Below are 18396 nucleotides of genomic sequence, written 5' to 3'. Positions count from 1 at the left end.
AACTAAGACTATGTTGCCTAAGCAGTCTATTGTACGAACGATCCAAATTGATGAAGAAGCGAAACGTCCGACGCCTTCAAAGAAGTACAGATGACGGCTGAAGAAACCTTCTCATCGATGGACCACTCCCGTATGACTGAGAGATTACACAGACAACCGTTTCTGAATTATTATTATTTTTTACAGATTTGGACATTTTTTATGAGTGGTCCAGGCTTTGGGACTAAAATCCCATCTGTGGAGGTTTTATCCCATCTCGGTCCAGTACTTCAACAGGTTTTAACTGGGCAAGCTGACCAGAAGACTTGGCACAAGTAAATGAAATCAGGCAAAGAACAATTGGGAGTATGTGAAGTGCCCTTTAGCCATCGTGTTTTTGTTTTTCCGCGCAGGCTTGAAAAGATATTGGAGGCCGTACTGACAACACTCAGTAAAACGCACCTTTGGGACAACGCCACGGCTGTTATCCCCTATTTTGAAAAAATCATAGCATGTATGGTAAACACCCAGCACGTGCACAACGGTGAGTATGCCACTTAGCATTCCGCATTTAGCTATCCGAAATAAGCTTGCCTCATAAAATGGTGTATTAATTAATTAATTAATGGCTTTTTTTGGTCATAATATTGAAACCTCTGATTTTTTTCCACAGTGATGACAATGAGCCTTGCGAAGCCTGTGGTGACCCTGATGATAGAAATTGCACAGTCTGTGAACGCCAGTCATTTTAACTTGTTCGAGATCTTAGAAAGAATTCACCTTGCCACCGAACAAACATTGGAGGCCGCTGAGCGGGTAAAGCGCATCCTTTGTGTATCGGAGAGCAATGAACTCTGATGACTCTCAACACCTGAGTCGAGACTCAACCAGATTCAAATACAGTAATACCTTGGCTTACGAACTTAATTGGTTCCCAGACACTGATTCAAATACAGTGATACCTTGGCTTACGAACTTAATTGGTTCCCAGACAGAGTGTGTAAGGCGAAAAAGTGACACATCATTCATTGAGGCAGCTCCGTGTATGAAAAAAGATTGTATGCCAAGTAAAATGTTCATAAATTTAACATTCGTAAACCGAAAAGTTTGTAAGCCAAGGGGTTCGTAAACCGAGGTATCACCTTAATGTCACTGTTATACACAAAAAACGTTGCAGAGACACACCTGTTGTGATAAAGCTATTGTATACAATCTCTGCCTCGGTGTCCAGTGATTAAAAAAAAAGTGGTGATACTTGTGTGAGCCTTGTGCCATTTAAACGTGTCGATGTGCATCGAGAGATTATCGGGTATCCTCTGTGCCGCTTGCCTTTCACCCAGACTCTTTGTTGTGCCTCGCCGTGATCCTCGCAGTCTTACTCCCTGAACCGGTTTGCTCGGAAGGAATGCGATGAAAGGCGACAAAACAAAAGATGGGAGGCGATTGACATTGTGCGCACTTTGTTTGCAATTCTTGTAGGTAAATGGCACATTGGAGTGCAGGGAAGCTGTGATTGCGTGGGAGCCAATCATGGAAGCAGCTGGTTTGAAACGTAGTGTCATTGAAAGGTGGTGTAACATCAGTTTGAAGCCAGTTCTGGAGACTTTTGCTGCCAACCATTACATCTGTCCCCACCTCAACACGAGTGTGAGTACAACAAACATCAAATCAAAGGACAACCAACAGCATTTTATTTGCTTCCTAACTGACATCAGAAAAACGTTTTATAGCATCTAAAATAGCCAAAACACGCAGGATGATATTTTTAATCAAATGCAAAACACCAATAAAAATTAGTGTCCCAAAACTACTTCAAAATGACCTCAGAAATGGCGAGTTTCAGAAGGTCCCGCCCCCTTGTTCGTGACGTCACGCCAGGATGTCTTGCCTTGCTCGAGAATCAAAACAATGGCTTCAGATTCGGAGAAGATGCTTTCTTGTTACTCATCCGGTTATGAATATGATTCAAATAGTTCTGAAGAGGAAAGCATACATGTTTGCAATCGATTAAAGAAGTCCTTCCGTATAATTTTGAGGCGTCTGGACTGCAATGCACAAGATGGCGCCCAAGCTCCGTTAGCAATGGGATGATTTGTCTGCTGGGAATTTGTGTCAACTAGTGTCAAATAGTAGTCTTGGTGCAACACACATGAATTCACCATTGCGTTATTTATGTGATTTCCACCTAATTTCGCCATCAACACGGCTCAACACGAAGTTTTCAGACCAAACAAAGTACCCAAAATGCATTGTGTGTCGCTTTCTCGGTCAGGGGCGTTCCTTCCGTGACGTCACATCAGGAATCGTCACCAACTCGAAAACAAGACTTCCTGAATATTCAGCGCAAGTCTTAAAAGGTCAAATATAGCGATATATTCGGGCCCTCCTCTTCCTCCCTCCACCTCTGTATGCCCTCTGCCCATCTCACCACGATGGGGTGCAGAGCTTTCAGCCGCTCCGCTCCCAAACTCTGGAACGCACTTCCACCCAACACCCGTAACATTGCCTCCCTTCCTACTTTCAAATCTCACCTGAAAACCCACCTGTTTAAACTTGCTTTCATGTCTAGTTTAATCTGCTGTTTTATTATTTATTGTTTTATTCATTATTTTATTGTTTTATGTATTGTTTTTATTGTAAAGTGTTCTTGGGTGGTCAGAAAGGTGCTTGTAAATTAAATGTTTTATTAATATTATTATATGCGGTGGAATCTTTGTAAAATACGCTCTGTAGAAGTCATTTCAAGTGATTTTACAAATTATGGACACAACTTTTCCGGATCTTAGATCAGGAAGTTCAAAGAAGTCAGCTGACCTCAACAAAAAAAAAAAGTCAATTCCAATGCCATTCACGTTTTGACCATTTGGTGGCAATGTTGACACACTGAACATTTGCTCTGCCACATTTTGCTTTCAGCACGTGGATTTGGAAGCAATCACTCCTGCTGTCGCCTCAGCCCGAATCGTCAATGCGACAAAATCTCTCCATCAAGTCAACAAATATCAAGCGCACATGTTGGAGCAGATCATCACCAATGTCTCCAGTCAGTTTTTAGACTTGCTCGGCCATCCGCTAAGCCATAGTGCTCTGCTTCACTGGTATCATCAACTCCAAGACATGCAGCTAAAAAACAGGTGACTGCACTCACAAAAATGACACAGCTCACCAAATGCACTCAATATATTAAGTAACAGGCGAGAAAAAGTACAGTGATTCCTCGGTTTACGAATTATAATATCATAGCACATTTATTATACATAAAAAAGGGTATATTTTGTGTAGTTTTAAGGCTTAGAAAAGTAGAAAGTAGAAAATGATGTTTTATGGGGACCTGGGAACGGATTATTCTCATTTTAATGGTTTCCCATGGGAAATACATTTTCGGGATACACACTTTTCATCTTACACACTCTGTCTGGGAACCAATTAGGTTCGTAAGCCAAGGTATCACTGTATTTTGATTTTAATAAAAAGAATAAAATCGGACGCAACTTATTCAGAGGTGTCGGTTGTCCTTTAAGTGAAGCATGCAGTGATATTCATTTCTATTGAACTTTTTTTTTTTTACCTCCTCCCACCCACAGTTTATCCGCTGTTCAAGTGTTGTCAGGTGAGTTGCTCAAAGTGATTCCTGTGCCGGAATCGTGCATCGAAGCTATGGAGGAGGCACTGCGCCACATCCTGAACAACTACCAGCATATTCAAGACATCGAGTCGAGCCAGTTTGTCTTCAACGAGGCGGCGACCATCGTCCACTCTTGCGTAAACATCACCTTCGATGAGGTCTTCTTAAAGGTGGGCGACTTATCAATATCAAGGATCAATCACGGTTCTTTCCTTGACGTGGTAAATGACGCCGTTCATGCTATGATCCGCATGAAGGTATTGGAGGATGAAATGATGGTGTACGAGGCCCGTGAACATTTCCTGGCTTCCAATGGCAGAAACACGCTCGCGCAGAAGGTGGCTGCCTGGTTAGCGTCTTCAGACCAATCTGGACTCGATCTTCTGACCCAGCTTTTGCCCAAGATACCCCAACTGCTCAGACCTTTATTGTCCACCTTGACTCAAATGGACGTGGCTTTGCCGGAGATCACCGAGCTAGTTGAAAACATCGTAGCTATGCTAAGGGAGCTGTTCAGCAGTGGCCTTTTTACGCCTGAGTCTCATCATCCGGGCGTGACCGCTCATAGCCACGTGGCGAACGCCCGACGCAGACGAGACGCCCCGTGGCGGCCTCAGATGGACCCGGTGAATGACTTCCTGTACTTCCTGTCCATTGACTACCCAGCCATCTTCAGCGCCTTGTCATTCCCTTCGCAAGAGGACATTCTGGAGACGGCTCACGTGTTCTTTTCCAATCCCAATCTGAACATTATCATGAAGGGATCAACTCGGGACATGCCGTGGCTTTTGAATAGCTCACGGGAGGAGGCCATTGACGCCGCACTGGGGGTGCTTTCTTTTGCAACCCTGCCCACTGACTCTCAGATGTGAGTAAAAATTTCACTTGCCCCTCATGTCTGAAAAAGTCGTCTTTCCACAATTGTTTTTTTGTTAAACTGACTTTTTATTTCGTCAAATGGTTGCACAAAATCAAATCATCCGGATCTAAATACAGGTAACATCAGAGTTACGACCGAGTTACGACAAAATGGTCGTAAGTCAAACGGTCGTAAGTCGAAATTCATTCAAAATAGCTGACGTCACATTTACACGACAGGATAGTATAGAATGTCAATCTGTTGTTTTTAAGCCACATTTTCGATTGAATAAAACTGTTTACAGTTTATTTATAAATTTTATAACTTTTAATGTCATTTTTATCATTTTATATTTCGTATTATCCATTTTTATTACTGTATAACTCGACTTGTAATGTATACAAAACTGTTCATGAAGAAAGCAGTGTACTACAGGAGATATTGCCGAGATGGTATCTGCACTGTGAAGTGTCCTTGAGAGTTTTGAAAGGCGCTTCGAAATGAAATGTATTATTATTGTTATCATTTTAATTTTAATTTTTAAATTTTTTATTTCTTATTTCTTATTTTTTCATGTCTGTCTATTTCTATGTATTTTTTTTATTTTTATTTTTTAATCTTTTTATTTTTTTATTGTATTTATTTTTTTATTTTTATTGAATGTAGTCACGCATTGCTGTGCAAGTCTGTGACATGCTGGCTGGCCAAAATTGTAGTACGCGTTGCCGGCTGCTTGCGTGTTGCCGTGTCAGGCGTAAAAAAAAAAAAGGTCTGGTGGTCGTAAGTACGGGTGGTCGTAACTCACGCCAGTCGTAACTCGGATCTTACCTGTATAGACATGAAAACGATTATCTTCTTGCAAAATATATCTGGATTCAGATGATTTTAGTTTGTGTGACTACTTGGTCAAATAAAATGCAGTCAATTCAACACACCATTTTATTTTATTTTTTTGTTCAGTGTCCATTTCTTGGACGACTGTTTAATTGCATGTAGCATATTTCACTTGTGTGTTTTCTCTTCGTAGGTCATCACTGCCTCTCTTGAGGAATGCCGTCGAGATGCTGCCGGATAGCTTTCCCTTCTCTGCTTTGCTTAAAAATATGACCAGAGCGCTCGCCAGTGAACCTCAAGGTAACACTGACTTCTGTCAAAAGAAGCAAAAAAATAAGAATAAAGTGTTCAACTGCACTGCATCATACTGGGATGCATTGCAAATGTTTTGTCCTCAACTGACACGGGTAATCATATTTTTCTCAACGCGATCCGACAAAATATTGATTCTAAAATCAATACCCGCCTGACAGTGTAGAATCAATTGATTCAGCTCTTCTATCCTCAAGATTAGTCCTGCCTAATGAAGTGTGTGGGACATACAAATAATGGATCATCATGACCTTTTCCGCAAACCCCGACATGTTTTTTTCTTCCTCAAATGCTTCTTTGCAACTGTCAATATCAAGAAAAATGACTTGGATGCGGTTTAGGCCGAGCTCCCAGTGAGTGTCTGTAAGCTTTGAATGAAAGCCGCTCAGCACGTTTGAAAATCTCATGAACCAAACGGAAAGGATCCTGTCTGCTCTCGCCAAACGTCGACGCCTCTAACTCGCATACAAAAGAACACATACAGTGATACCTCAGCTCACAAACTTAATTGGTTCCCAGACAGAGTGTGTAAGTTTGTCTGCTGAACATTTATTTCCCATAGGAATAAATTAAAAATGAAAATAATCCGTTCCCGGGTCCCCGTAAAACATGAAAGGACAACCAACACCATTTTTGTGTCTCCTAACTGACATCAGAAAAACGTTTTATAGCATCTAAAATACCCAAAAGACGCAGGCTGATCGTTTTAGTCAAATGCAAAATACAGATAAAAATGAGTCAAAGTGTCCCAAAAGTACTTCAAAATGACGTCGGAAATGGCGAGTTTCAGAAGGTCCCGCCCCCTTGTTCGTGACGTCATGCCAGGGCGTCTTACCTTGCTCTAACATCAAAACAATGGCTTCCGATTCGGAGAAGATGCTTTCTTGTTACTCATCCACTTATGAATATGATTCAAATAGTTCTGAAGAGGAAAGCATAAATGTTTGCCATCGATTCAAGAAGTTAATCCGTGTCATTTGAGGCATCTGGACAGAAATGTAGCGTCCCAGAAAATGCACAAGATGGCACCCAAGCTCCGTTGGAAATGGGCTGATTTGTTTGCTAGGAATTTGTGTCAACTAGTATCAAATAGTAGTCTTGGTGCAACACACAACGATTCACCATCATGTTATTTATGTTTTCCTTCTAATTTCGCAATCAACACAAAGTTTTCAGACCAAACAAAGTACCCAAAATTCATTGTGTGTCACTTTCTCGGTCAGGGGCGTTCCTTCAGTGACGTAATGTGAGGACTCGTCACCAACTCAAAAACAAGACTTCCTGAATATACGCTTAGAATCAACAGACTTTTTAATTGCATATGTTATGAAATTAAATATTATCCAATTTCTGTCGAATTATACATTCTGTCATCACATGTTTTGGCCCCAAAAAATTAATTCATTGACATCTCACTACAAAAAAAAAAATCCACTCCCATCATTCCACATTTCTTTTTCCCTGCAAGCAGTTCATTTTAACAACGCATTAGCATTAGCATTAGCCTGACTTGTAATAAAGCGCCAGTGCAATGTTGTGTGTCATTGCAGAGATGTTGCTCGATTTACAACAGGTCTTCCAGACCGCTACTCGACTTCTCCAGACTAACCTGAGTGATCCACTTTTTGCAGACCATTTTGATCAACTGAAATCTCAGGTCACTTTCACATAATACATTTTCAAAGTCATAATTACGGTTTCAAGTCAGAGGTATGGTTTCAAAGTCGGGTTCATGACATTTGTTTGCCATTTCAGGTGTGCAAAGTGGAGAAGACGGAATTTGCGCATTACCTACTGGGCGCTTTGGCCTTGGAACCTGGTCAACTCTGTTCCACTCTCCTACCAGGCCTGCGAGTCTTGTTGCAGGCTGTTCAGGGCAAAAGCGCTGATCTGGGTGATGTCATCTTCCAGACATTAGTTGGAGACCCCAGCACCTACGATGACGACACAAACTGGTAGCGCATTTTGCTTGTTCGATATTTTACATCACGATGAATCATTCTTTTGACAGTAATTTATTATTTATCAGTAACTTGAACAAGTAGAGTTGAAAACATATTTTCGTCAACAATAAATATGTGTATGTGTGTCCGTGTGTGCGATAATAGGTCCTCTGTGCTGAGTCAAAGCTTTGGCGTTGACACCAGTAACCTCGGTTCGCTCAACATCAACTACACATCTCAAGGTGAAACACGTACAGTGATACCTCACTTTACGAACCCCTTGGCTTACGAACTTTTCAGTTTACGAATGTTAAATTTATGAACATTTTACCTTGGCATACAAACTATTTTTCGGGATACACACGGAGCTGCCACAATGAGTGATGTGTCGTTAGCGAACGAGCCCGTTCTCCGAACAAGAAAATGGCAGGCGGCTTGTTTTGGTCCTCTATTTCCCGCCCCCCAGTTGTCGGTTAAAGCCACGTGATTGGTCAAGAACGCAGCAGGGAGGGCAGGTGGTTTAAACATTAAAGAGACAAGCAGACGACAGAGAGAGAGTGACAAAATGGATAGAAAACAGTGACATTTGGACTTGTTTCCACTTTGATAGTTAAAAGGCAGAGTGTAGACTGCATGGTTAAAATATCCCATCAATCAGGCTCCACAAATAACCCACATAAGCCATCTGTACACTTGATGCAAAAAGCTATCAACCAAGCTAAACAGAACACAATTGATGAGGAACTAGGTAAAATTATCGCAGAGAAAGCACCTCCAAGGGATCATTCCTCAAGATGGTGAAAGAAGAATGAAGAAGGTTACGTTCATCATCAAGCGTTTAATGCTGATGAAAGCGGCCACTCCATTCCATCAAGCCATCAACGACCATCACAAAGGTCAATAAAACCACTTTATTATATAGTACAATTTATTTCTTTAATTATAATACCATAGCACATTTATTTTACATAAAATAAGGTATATTTTCTGTAGTTTTAAGGCTTAGAAAATTAGAAAATTGTATTTTATGGGGACCTGGGAACGGATTCTTCTCATTTTAATGGTTTCCTACGAGAAATTAATTTTTGGGATACACACTTTTCGCCTTACACACTCTGTCTGGGAAACAATTGAGATCGTAAGCCAAGGTATCACTGTACATTCGTGAGTAAAATGGGCTTTGGATTGTTGTTGGCTTTTGTTTTTACATCCAACTCATCACCATCGAAGAGAACCACTACAAAAATTGTCGCGTTGGTGCCATCATGCTTTCTTTCTTTCTTTTTTGTTTTTCAGAGCACGTGACGGTTGGCGAAATGCTGCGGAATGAAAGTGCTTTTTTGCATGATGTTCAGAAACACGTGGATTTCCATCCGCTTGCTCTCCAGATCCTCATGAACACGACTATGCCCACCAACAATTTACAGGTGATCATTGTAGGGATTTGATGGTAGGAAACGCGGTGCCACTTCCCCTTTATTTGATTTGATTTGATTGAGTTTTTATTCAATACATATCAATGCAATGACTCATTGTTTTACGACAAACATGTCTGATCATTTCCGCTGCGCTACTTTTTGTCAGAATTCTTGTTCTTGATCAACCCTAAAGCTAAAGTCAGGGGTGTCAAACTCATTTTTGCTCCAGTTTCATTTGGAGGGCCAGTATGACTGAAACCATATGAAGAAGTCGAGAATAACCGTTGATTCAACTACTTTTTAAGTTACTAACATGACGGGATATGGTCACAAGAAAACACTGAAAATATATTTATTATATATGAGAATTAAAAATGCCGTTGGGCATTTAAAGGACAACCGACACCATTTTTTTTTGTTTCCGAACTGACATCAGAAAACGTTTTATAGCATCTAAAATAGCCAAAACACGCAGGCTGATATTTTTAGTCAAATGCAAAACACCAATCAAAATGACTTCAAGTGTCCCAAAACTACTTCAAAATGACCTTGGAGATTCGGAGAAGATGCTTTCTTGTTACTCATCCAGTTGTGAATATGATTCAAATAGTTCTGAAGAGGAAAGCATAAATGTTTGGAATTGATTAAAGAAGTCCTTCCGTCTCATTTTGAGGCATCAGAATCAGAATCATCTTTATTGCCAAGTATGTAGAACACACAAGGAATGAGGACTCCGATGTAGCTCCCTGACGTGACGATTCCTGACGTGATGTCACGTCAGGAATCGGCATCAACTCGAAAACAATGTGTCCTTTCTCGGTCGGGGGCGTTCCTTCCCTAACGTGGCGTGAAGACTCGTCACCAGCTGGAAAACAAGACTTCCTGAATATTCAGCGCGAGTCTTCAAACGTCAAATATAGCGATATGCGGTGGAATATTTGTGAAATACGCTCAGTAGAAGTCATTTGAAGCCATTTTACAAATTATGGACACAACTTGTCCAGGGGCGTCGGTTGTCCTTAAAAAAAGGTAAAATGATAAAAAAATGAGACCTTTTCCACAACAGATAATCACTTCTTGTACCGTCTTTAATTTTTTGCCCCCTCTATAATGTGTTCCACACAGATCCTTTCTTGGTTGTTGAATTTGCGCTACTGCAATTCCCGAGAAGGTCTGAGCATCGGCGAGCCGGATGTGCTTGTCTTTCAAACCTTCTGCTCCATGTCCGCTGAAGAGTGGTACACCTTGGCTGTGATCATGACTCGCCACGTCAACATGGAAAAGTTTGTCTTCAGAGTAAGGCTGATTTCAGGATTGACACACCCGCTTGTATACTTCCCGCTTAACATGCTCAGCATTCATATAATAATACACACACACACACCACCATTGCCTATATTTTCATTGCTAGCAGTCATAATAAGACAATCCTCCTTGCAGTGACACATCTGCACATATATATGTGTTTATGTTTAATTCATTGGCTGGTTTCTGCCCACCTTTCTGATGAACTCGCTGTCACGTTGAAGAGAATTGGAACTTGGCTCTTATCGCCTCTGATAGGACTATTTTATATAGGCACATTCTGAAAGGACAACCAACACCATTTTTTTGTTTCCTAACTGACATCATCTAAAATAGCCAAAACACGCAGTCAAATGCAAAACACCAATAAAAATGACTTCAAGTGTCCCAAAACTACTTCAAACTGAACCCGGAAATGGCCAGTTTCAGAAGGTCCCGCCCCCTTGTTCGTGATGTCACACCAAGCCTTGCTCTAGAATCAAAACAATGGCTTCAGATTCGAAGAAAATGCTTTCTTGTTACTCATCCAGTTATGAATATGATTCAAATAGTTCTGAAGAGGAAAGCATACATGTTTGCAATCAATTAAAGACGTCCTTCCCGATCAATTCGAACCGTCAGGACTCCAATGTAGCGTCCCAGAAAATGCACAAGATGGCGCCCAAGCTCTGTTGGAAAACTGGCTGATTTGTCCGCTGGGAATTTGTGTCAACTAGTATCAAATAGTAGTCTTCTAATTTCGCCATCAACACGACGTTTTCAGACCAAACAAAGTACCCAAAATGCATTGTGTGTCGCTTTCTCGGTCAGGGGCGTTCCAGACGTGACATCACGTCAGGAATCGTCACCAACTCACAAACAAGACTGGTCGCTCATCCATGGTAGCGCTTTGTTACTCCTTCAGCTCTTGTTAAAGCGCAATATACATCAATATGTATTGGATTGTCTTGTAAGTCACGTGAACTGAAAATATGCGATCATTTGTGAAATATATTTTTTTCAAATTCTTCCTTTCAGATGGTGTTGTCGGACGAATTTCAGAGCCTGTTGGGATTTATGCTCCTGATGGCCAACAATATCATCCACATGATGGAAGAGATGCTTCCCGCCATTGATCAGCTGAGCACTTACATGATGTCCGTCCAAGAACTCAGTCAGATGGCCCACGCTGAATTCACCCAAGTATGTAGACTCCATTTTGAAAAGTACGTTCCGGACATGATTGTAGATTCATCATGGATGACCACCTCTTCCCTTTAGGCTGCAGGACTCATGAAGTTGAGCCTCTCAACCCGGGCTACAGTTGTCACCATGTCTCAAGCCATGTGCAGTCAGGGTATCTTGCCTTTCTTTGGACTCGCCAACCTTCCTAACGATTCACAATCCGCGCCACCCTGGCTTGACGATGACGTGAGGGAGGAGATGATTGACAGGTTCAAGATTCCACGAAACGCCAGTATGTTGGGAAGACGTCGTCCTTTCGTTACCGAGGGAAGATGGATTCAATGTCTCGCCTGCTTTTTTTTGTAGCTCCCTACTGTATGAACATGTACCTAGACATGGTCAACACCACAGGGGGCGCTATTGCGTGGGCCTACCTCAAACCAATGCTGATGGGAAAAATCCTCTTCACACCTGACACACCAATCACCAGGGCGATTATAGCAAAGGTATCCGCTAGATTTAGAATCATAATACATTTTATTTCAAGCGCCTTTCAAAGCTCTCAAGGACACTTTACAGTCACAGACAAGCATAGATACAATCATAAATATCATACAATTATAAATAGAAACAAGAGATAAAGCTACACACAAAATTCCATTTTAAATAGGTGTGTTTTGAGATGGGATTTGAAGGTGGGAAGAGAATCGACGTTACGAATGTTGGGAGGAAGTGAGTTCCACAGTTTGGCGGCAGAGCGGCTGAAAGCTCAGTCCCTCCTTGAGACACTTTATGCAAAAAGCTATCCATTCCATCAAGCCACCAATGACCATCACAAAGGTAAATAAAACAACTTTATTATACAGTGCTCTTTATTTCTTTAATTATAATACCATAGGACATTTATTATACATAAAATAAAGTATATTTTGTGTAGTTTTAAGGCTTATTTAGTAGAAAATGATGTTTTATGGGGACTTGGGAACGGATTATTCTCATTTTAATGGTTTCCTATGTGAAATAATGTTTTGGGATACACACTTTTCCCCTTAAACAGTTCGGAGGCCAAGATTTTTTAAAAACGTGTTTCATTCATTGCCTCATAGTTCTGTGCGCCTTATATATGGAAAAGGTTTGAAAATACACCATTCATTGGGGGTGCGCCTTATACTCCAGTGTGCTTTATACACCGGAAAATATGGTACTGTGTTTGATTCTGAAGTCGTTGAAAGAACAAAAAGTATCCCGAATAGATCTGAAATAACGCTCTGCCGACACACATCAACACATAGCAATGGCATTTTCTTCTTCTTCCTCAGGCCAATGCTACCCTGGAAGAGTTCGGCAAACTCAAGAATCACTCTGACGAATGGCTCAAATCCTCAAAATACATCATGAAATCTGCCCAAGTGCTCAAGCACACTTTGCCACTTCTTCAGGTATGACGTCTCGTGGACACTCTGGAATCCCCCCCACCCCCAACCGGTTCAAGGCGGGATTTTTGAAAACACTTTTGTTATGGTGTGCGTTGACAGAATTCCTTGGACAATGCCTTTGTGAGAGGTTTCATTGAGATGCAAACAGACATTGAAGTGAATAAAATGAGGAACACCCTGAACAGCTTCTGTGAGTTGAGCGTTTCAAGTCCATGTTTTCACCTTGTTTAGTATCAAAATGAGGGATGAGAAACGGTATTGTTATATTGTGCCGGAAAGTACATTTTTGTGGACTTAATTAACTTCCCATTTCAAAGCAACTCCACTACTGTACCTAAAACTTGTGTGTGTGCGTGTGTGTGTGTGTGTGTGTGTGTGTGTGTGTGTGTGTGTGTGTGTCAAAGCAAACATAACATTGATGTTGGAGAGGAACAAACACATCATGGATCAGATCACCACCTTGTCCACCCTGATGGTCAACATCTCGTCCTGTATCACATTTGATCGTTACCAAGGTTACCAATCTGCCGAGCATCTTGACGCCGATGCTGAGGAACTCGCCAAGGACCGCAATCTCTATGGAAGTGAGTCATTTTAGGAGGCGAAAAGGAAAACAATAAAAATCAACATATTAATTCTGTTGGTATTTTCATGGAAAAATAATGATTCATTTTCCTTTAAAGGACAACCGACGCCACCGGACAAGTTGTGTCCAAAATTCGTAAAATCACTTCAAATGACTTCTACTGAGTGTATTTTACAAGGATTCCACGGCATATAGCTATATTTTACCTTTTAAGACTCGCGCTGAATATTCAGGAAGTCTTGTTTTCGAGTTGATGACGATTCCCTACGTGACGTCACGTAGGGAACGCCCCTGACCGACAAAGCGATACACAATGCATTTTGGGTACTTTTTTTCGTCTGAAAACACCATGTTGATGGCGAAATTAGAAGGAAAACACATAAATAACGTGATGGTGAATCGTTGTGTTTTGCACCACGACTACTAGTTGATACTAGTTGACACAAATTCCCAAGGAACAAATCAGCCCATTTCCAACGGAGCTTGCGCGCCATCTTGTGCATTTTCTGGGACGCTACATTTCAGTCCAGACGCCTCAAAATGACACGTCAGGACTTCTTTAATGGATTGCAAACATTTATGCTTTCCTCTTCAGAACTATTTGAATCATCATTCATAACTGGATTAGTAACAAGAAAGCATCTTCTCTGAATCTGAAGCCATTGTTTTGTTTCTGGAGCAAGGCAAGACGTCTTGGCGTGATGTCACGAAGAAGGGGGCGGGCCCTTCTGAAACTGGCCACTTCTGGTTTCAATTTTTTTGCAGTTTCAGCACACTTGATGATGTTTTGCAGTTGACTAAAAATATCCGCCTGCGTGTTTTGGGTATTTTCAATGCTATAAAACGTTGTTTTGATGTCAGTTAGGAAACAAAAAAAAAATGGTGTCGGTTGTCCTTTAAACGTTTAGAATTTTGACTGAGTTGGCTGCTTTTTCTTGAAGGTGTTATTTTCAAGCTGCCCAAAGAGGAAAACTCCTCTCGGCTCCCCCCCAATGTCCACTACACCATCCGAATGCATCTGGACAACGTGATGCGGACAGACCGAGTCCGCAGCCTTTACTTTGCCAAGAAAAACCACGTCACGTCGCGAGGCGCCATGCGCTACAACCGGGCCTTTGTGTACCTCCAGGAGAACATTGACCGGGCGATTATCCAAATGCAAACTGGACGAGTCACAGAGAATGCTGTGCAACTTCAACCCTTCCCGTATCCTTGTTATCTTCTGGATCTGTAAGTTGAATACTCATTTTCACCTGACCAGAATTATTACACGAGTCATGTCAGAAATGTTCGATCGGACACTGTGGACGAAGGTTTGCACCCAGAAAGATTGTCTTTACTGCCGGCAGGAGACGCAGCCATTCATGACCGACGCCCAACGTCCGCAGTCCTCTGCCAAGCTACTTATTGAGCGTATACGCAAAGTGAAGTGATACATTAGTAAAACATAGTCTTCTTGATTTGAATACCAAGCCCCCGGACGTGCCAAGCACCAACAACTATAAAACAACAGAACATAGACATTTTAATCGGTTGTCCTTTCCATGAGCTTGTCTGTGACTGTAAAGTCTCCTTGAGAGCTTTGAAAGGCGCTTAAAATGTAATGTATTATTATTATTATATGAAGATGAAATTTTAACAGGCTTTGTCTGTTCACCTTAGATTGACCCTAGATTTTCTGTGCTTCCATTGTGGACCTTCTAAGCATGAAACTTTTTAAATATAATAACTTATTTTTTTTGTCTACTCTCTATCAATTACAAAAAAATAATAAATAAAATATAAATATCTATTAGCTAGCTAGATAGCTCTATAAGCTAGCTAGATAGCTAGCTTACTATCTATTTGAGTTACTTCCAGGTTGGGTGAGTGCTGGCGCCTGTGGCTGCCGCTGCTCACCCACGGAAGAAAATATCCTGTGACTGTAAAGTGTCCTTGAGAGTTTTGAAAGGTGCTTATAAATGAAATGTATTATTATTATTATTATTATTATTATTATTGTATCTATTAGCTAGCTTGATTACTATCTATTTGAGTTACTTCCGGGTTGAGTGAACGCTGCTCACCCGCAGAAAAAAATATCCTGTGACTGTAAAGTGTCCTTGAGAGTTTTGAAAGGCGCTTATAAATGACATGTATTATTATTATTATTAATATTATTAATATTGTTATTATTGTTATTATTGTTATTATTAAGAACTATAAAATAATCCATCGGTTCACATATCACCTAAAGATGAAAAAATACATATGCATTTTATAGTCGGTTGTCGCGTTTAGCTAGCATCGTGGAACAATGATAATATATGAAATGTATTATTATTATTATTATTATTATTATGCAGGATGTGAATATTTTCACTTGGAAAACGCTCAGTTTAAATTGAGCATTTCCTTGATGGTGCGAGATGTTTTAGCACAACTACTTCAACACACCACTTGAATATATAGCATTTATATTGTATAGCGCAAGGGTGCTGTGCATTGGAGACAGAAATATAAACATCACATAAAAGGATGTACAGTGTCTCTTGGGTGCAGACGAAGCATTGATGCGGAATAATGCAAACTCACTCATTATTCATCCGCCACTTGGGACTGTCAGAAAGTAGTCACTCACTGCCATGTCTCACATGATAATTGCCTCTGAAAAGGCGGCCATGAATATTCAGGCTCGTGTGTGCATGTTTGTGTGTGTGTGTGTGTGTGTGTGTGTGTGTGTGTGTGTGTGTGTGTGTGTGTGTGTGTGTGTGTGTGTGTGTGTGTGTGTGTGCTCTCCCACGTAGATATGCGCCACTCAAACTGCCGCCCACTGCTCATCTCTCATATGTATACTTTGACCAATCCGACAGTCAGTGAGGTTTGACATTAGCATTTTGCAAATATGAACCATAGTTTGTGATCGCTGAAATGCGTTGGCGGTTTGTAACCCCCCCCGCCGCCTCCCAACAACTTTATTAAGACAATGCTGATAAGCTCCATCAGATGTACCACGCAGGCCATTGCAACTGATAAGATTGACTGTGAGACGGGCTCATTTGCCCATGTGATTTATTACAATGCTGCATTCAGTGTTGTGAAAAAAAATACGGCGATACCTTGGCTTACGATCTCAATTGTTTCCCAGACAGAGTGTGTAAGGCGAAAAGTGTGTATCCCAAAAATTAATTTCTCATCGGAAACCATTAAAATGAGAATAATCCGTTCCCAGGTCCCCATAAAACACCATTTTCTAATTTTCTAAGCTTTAGAACGACACAAAATATACCTTATTTTATTTATAATAAGTGTGCTATGGTATTATAATCAAAGAAATAAACTGTACTGTATAATAAAGTGGTTTTAATGACCTTTGTGATGGTCATTGATGGCTTGATGGAATGGAGTGGCTGGTTTCATCAGGATTAAACACTTGATGAGGAACGTAACCTTCTTCTTTCACCATCTTGAGGAATGATCCTTTGTAGGTGCTTTCTCTGTGACTTTATTATATTGCAAGAGGTCCGACTGCAGCTTAATTCGCACCCTACCACAAGAAAAAAGAAAACCCAAACAAATTTAGAAATGGCGTTCCACGTCATGCTTTTCAATTCCCGAATAAATTCGGGAAGGGCAGTGAATGTGTTTAGTATAACTTTGTCAACCTCTCCTCAAATCTAAATGTTTGCTTATGATTTATTTGCATATTTTTTGCATTCATCAGGTATCTTGAGGCCATCACTTTCGTCTTCCCTCTCATGCTGATGTTAGCCTGGGTTCTGTTTGTGGCCGACTTTGTCAAGAAATTGGTTTATGAAAGAGAACTTGGGCTGCATGAGGTAAGGATTTTTTTAACAGGGCATTGTGTGTAGTGTGCACACACACTACTGTGCTTTTGCAGAGATAATCATTCATGGCCACTTTAAAGGACAACCGACACCAGTTTTTGGTTTCCTAACTGACATCAGAAAAAAGGTTTTATAGCGTCTAAAATACCCAAAGCACGCAGGATGATATTTTAGTCAAATGCAAAACACCAATCAAAATGACTTCAAGTGTCCAAAATCTGCAACAAAAATGAACCCGGAAGTGGCCAGTGTCAGAAGGTCCCGCCCCCTTGTTCGTCTTGCATTGCTGGAGAACCAAAACAATGGCTTCAGATTTGGAGAAGATGCTTTCTTGTTACTCATCCAGTTATGAATATGATTCAAATAGTTCTGAAGAGGAAAGCATACATGTTCGCAATCGATTAAAGGAGTCCTCCCATATCAATTCGAGCCGTCAAGGACAGCATATAGTGTCCCAGAAAATGCACAAGATGGCGCCCAAGCTTCGTTGGAAATGGGTTGATTTGTAGAAAACGGATTGAGTTTTTGTTTGTCTTTCAATCTGCAGTATATGAAGATGATGGGCGTCAACCCACTCAGCCACTTTATCGCCTGGTTTTTGGATTGCGCCGCACACCTGATGGTGACCATCATCATCCTCACGCTGATTCTCAAGCACGGCGGCATCCTGGAGCACAGTAACGCCTTCATCCTCTTCTTGTACCTCTGCGACTACGGCTTGACCGTCCTGGCCTTCAGTTACCTGATCAGCTCCTTTTTCGACAAGACCTCCATTGCCGGACTTAGCGGAAGCCTCCTTTACATTATCTGCTTCTTCCCGTTTATTGTGGTCATGGCGGTGGAGTCCAGTCTCAATATTTTTGAGAAGAGTGCACTGGTGAGTCAATCTAATTTTGCATCCAGTGCTCATCATTTTGATTGTGTTGTTATTACTAATACACTCAAACCTCATTAGGTTTTTTAATTCAAATTCAATTACAGTGATACCTCGGTTTACGAACCCCTTGGCTTACCAACCTTTAAGTTTACGAACGTTACATTTATGAAACTTTTACCTTGGCATATGAACTATTTTTCGGGATACACACGGAGCTGCCACAATGAGTGA

At 41.0% G+C, this 18396-nt stretch overlaps 1 protein-coding gene across 4 annotated transcripts in view; it reads left to right on the top strand.

The window, feature by feature from the left end:
- Positions 1-18396, top strand: part of abca12 (ATP binding cassette subfamily A member 12) — a 74679-nt gene that overhangs the window by 23230 nt on the left and 33053 nt on the right. For 3 of the 4 annotated variants that reach the window (XM_089003425.1, XM_089003424.1, XM_089003427.1), the window contains exons 22-42: positions 187-314; positions 393-523; positions 653-795; positions 1459-1626; positions 2896-3113; positions 3564-4472; positions 5491-5597; positions 7160-7266; positions 7365-7564; positions 7718-7794; positions 8849-8979; positions 10096-10266; positions 11293-11457; positions 11536-11731; positions 11806-11945; positions 12759-12878; positions 12975-13065; positions 13280-13459; positions 14403-14691; positions 17165-17279; positions 17836-18165. In XM_089003425.1, the coding sequence (XP_088859551.1) occupies positions 187-314; positions 393-523; positions 653-795; positions 1459-1626; positions 2896-3113; positions 3564-4472; positions 5491-5597; positions 7160-7266; positions 7365-7564; positions 7718-7794; positions 8849-8979; positions 10096-10266; positions 11293-11457; positions 11536-11731; positions 11806-11945; positions 12759-12878; positions 12975-13065; positions 13280-13459; positions 14403-14691; positions 17165-17279; positions 17836-18165 (4116 nt within the window). The remainder of the gene's footprint in view (positions 1-186; positions 315-392; positions 524-652; positions 796-1458; positions 1627-2895; positions 3114-3563; positions 4473-5490; positions 5598-7159; positions 7267-7364; positions 7565-7717; positions 7795-8848; positions 8980-10095; positions 10267-11292; positions 11458-11535; positions 11732-11805; positions 11946-12758; positions 12879-12974; positions 13066-13279; positions 13460-14402; positions 14692-17164; positions 17280-17835; positions 18166-18396) is intronic. The other variant, XM_089003426.1, reaches the window with a different exon arrangement.

Source organism: Hippocampus bargibanti, linkage group LG08, assembly GCF_051943395.1.
Source record: "Hippocampus bargibanti isolate YZ-2025 linkage group LG08, ASM5194339v1, whole genome shotgun sequence".
Classification (NCBI taxonomy): Eukaryota; Metazoa; Chordata; class Actinopteri; order Syngnathiformes; family Syngnathidae; genus Hippocampus; species Hippocampus bargibanti.
The sequence above is the reverse complement of the archived record's forward strand: the minus strand, read 5'-3'. Positions and strand labels throughout refer to the sequence as shown.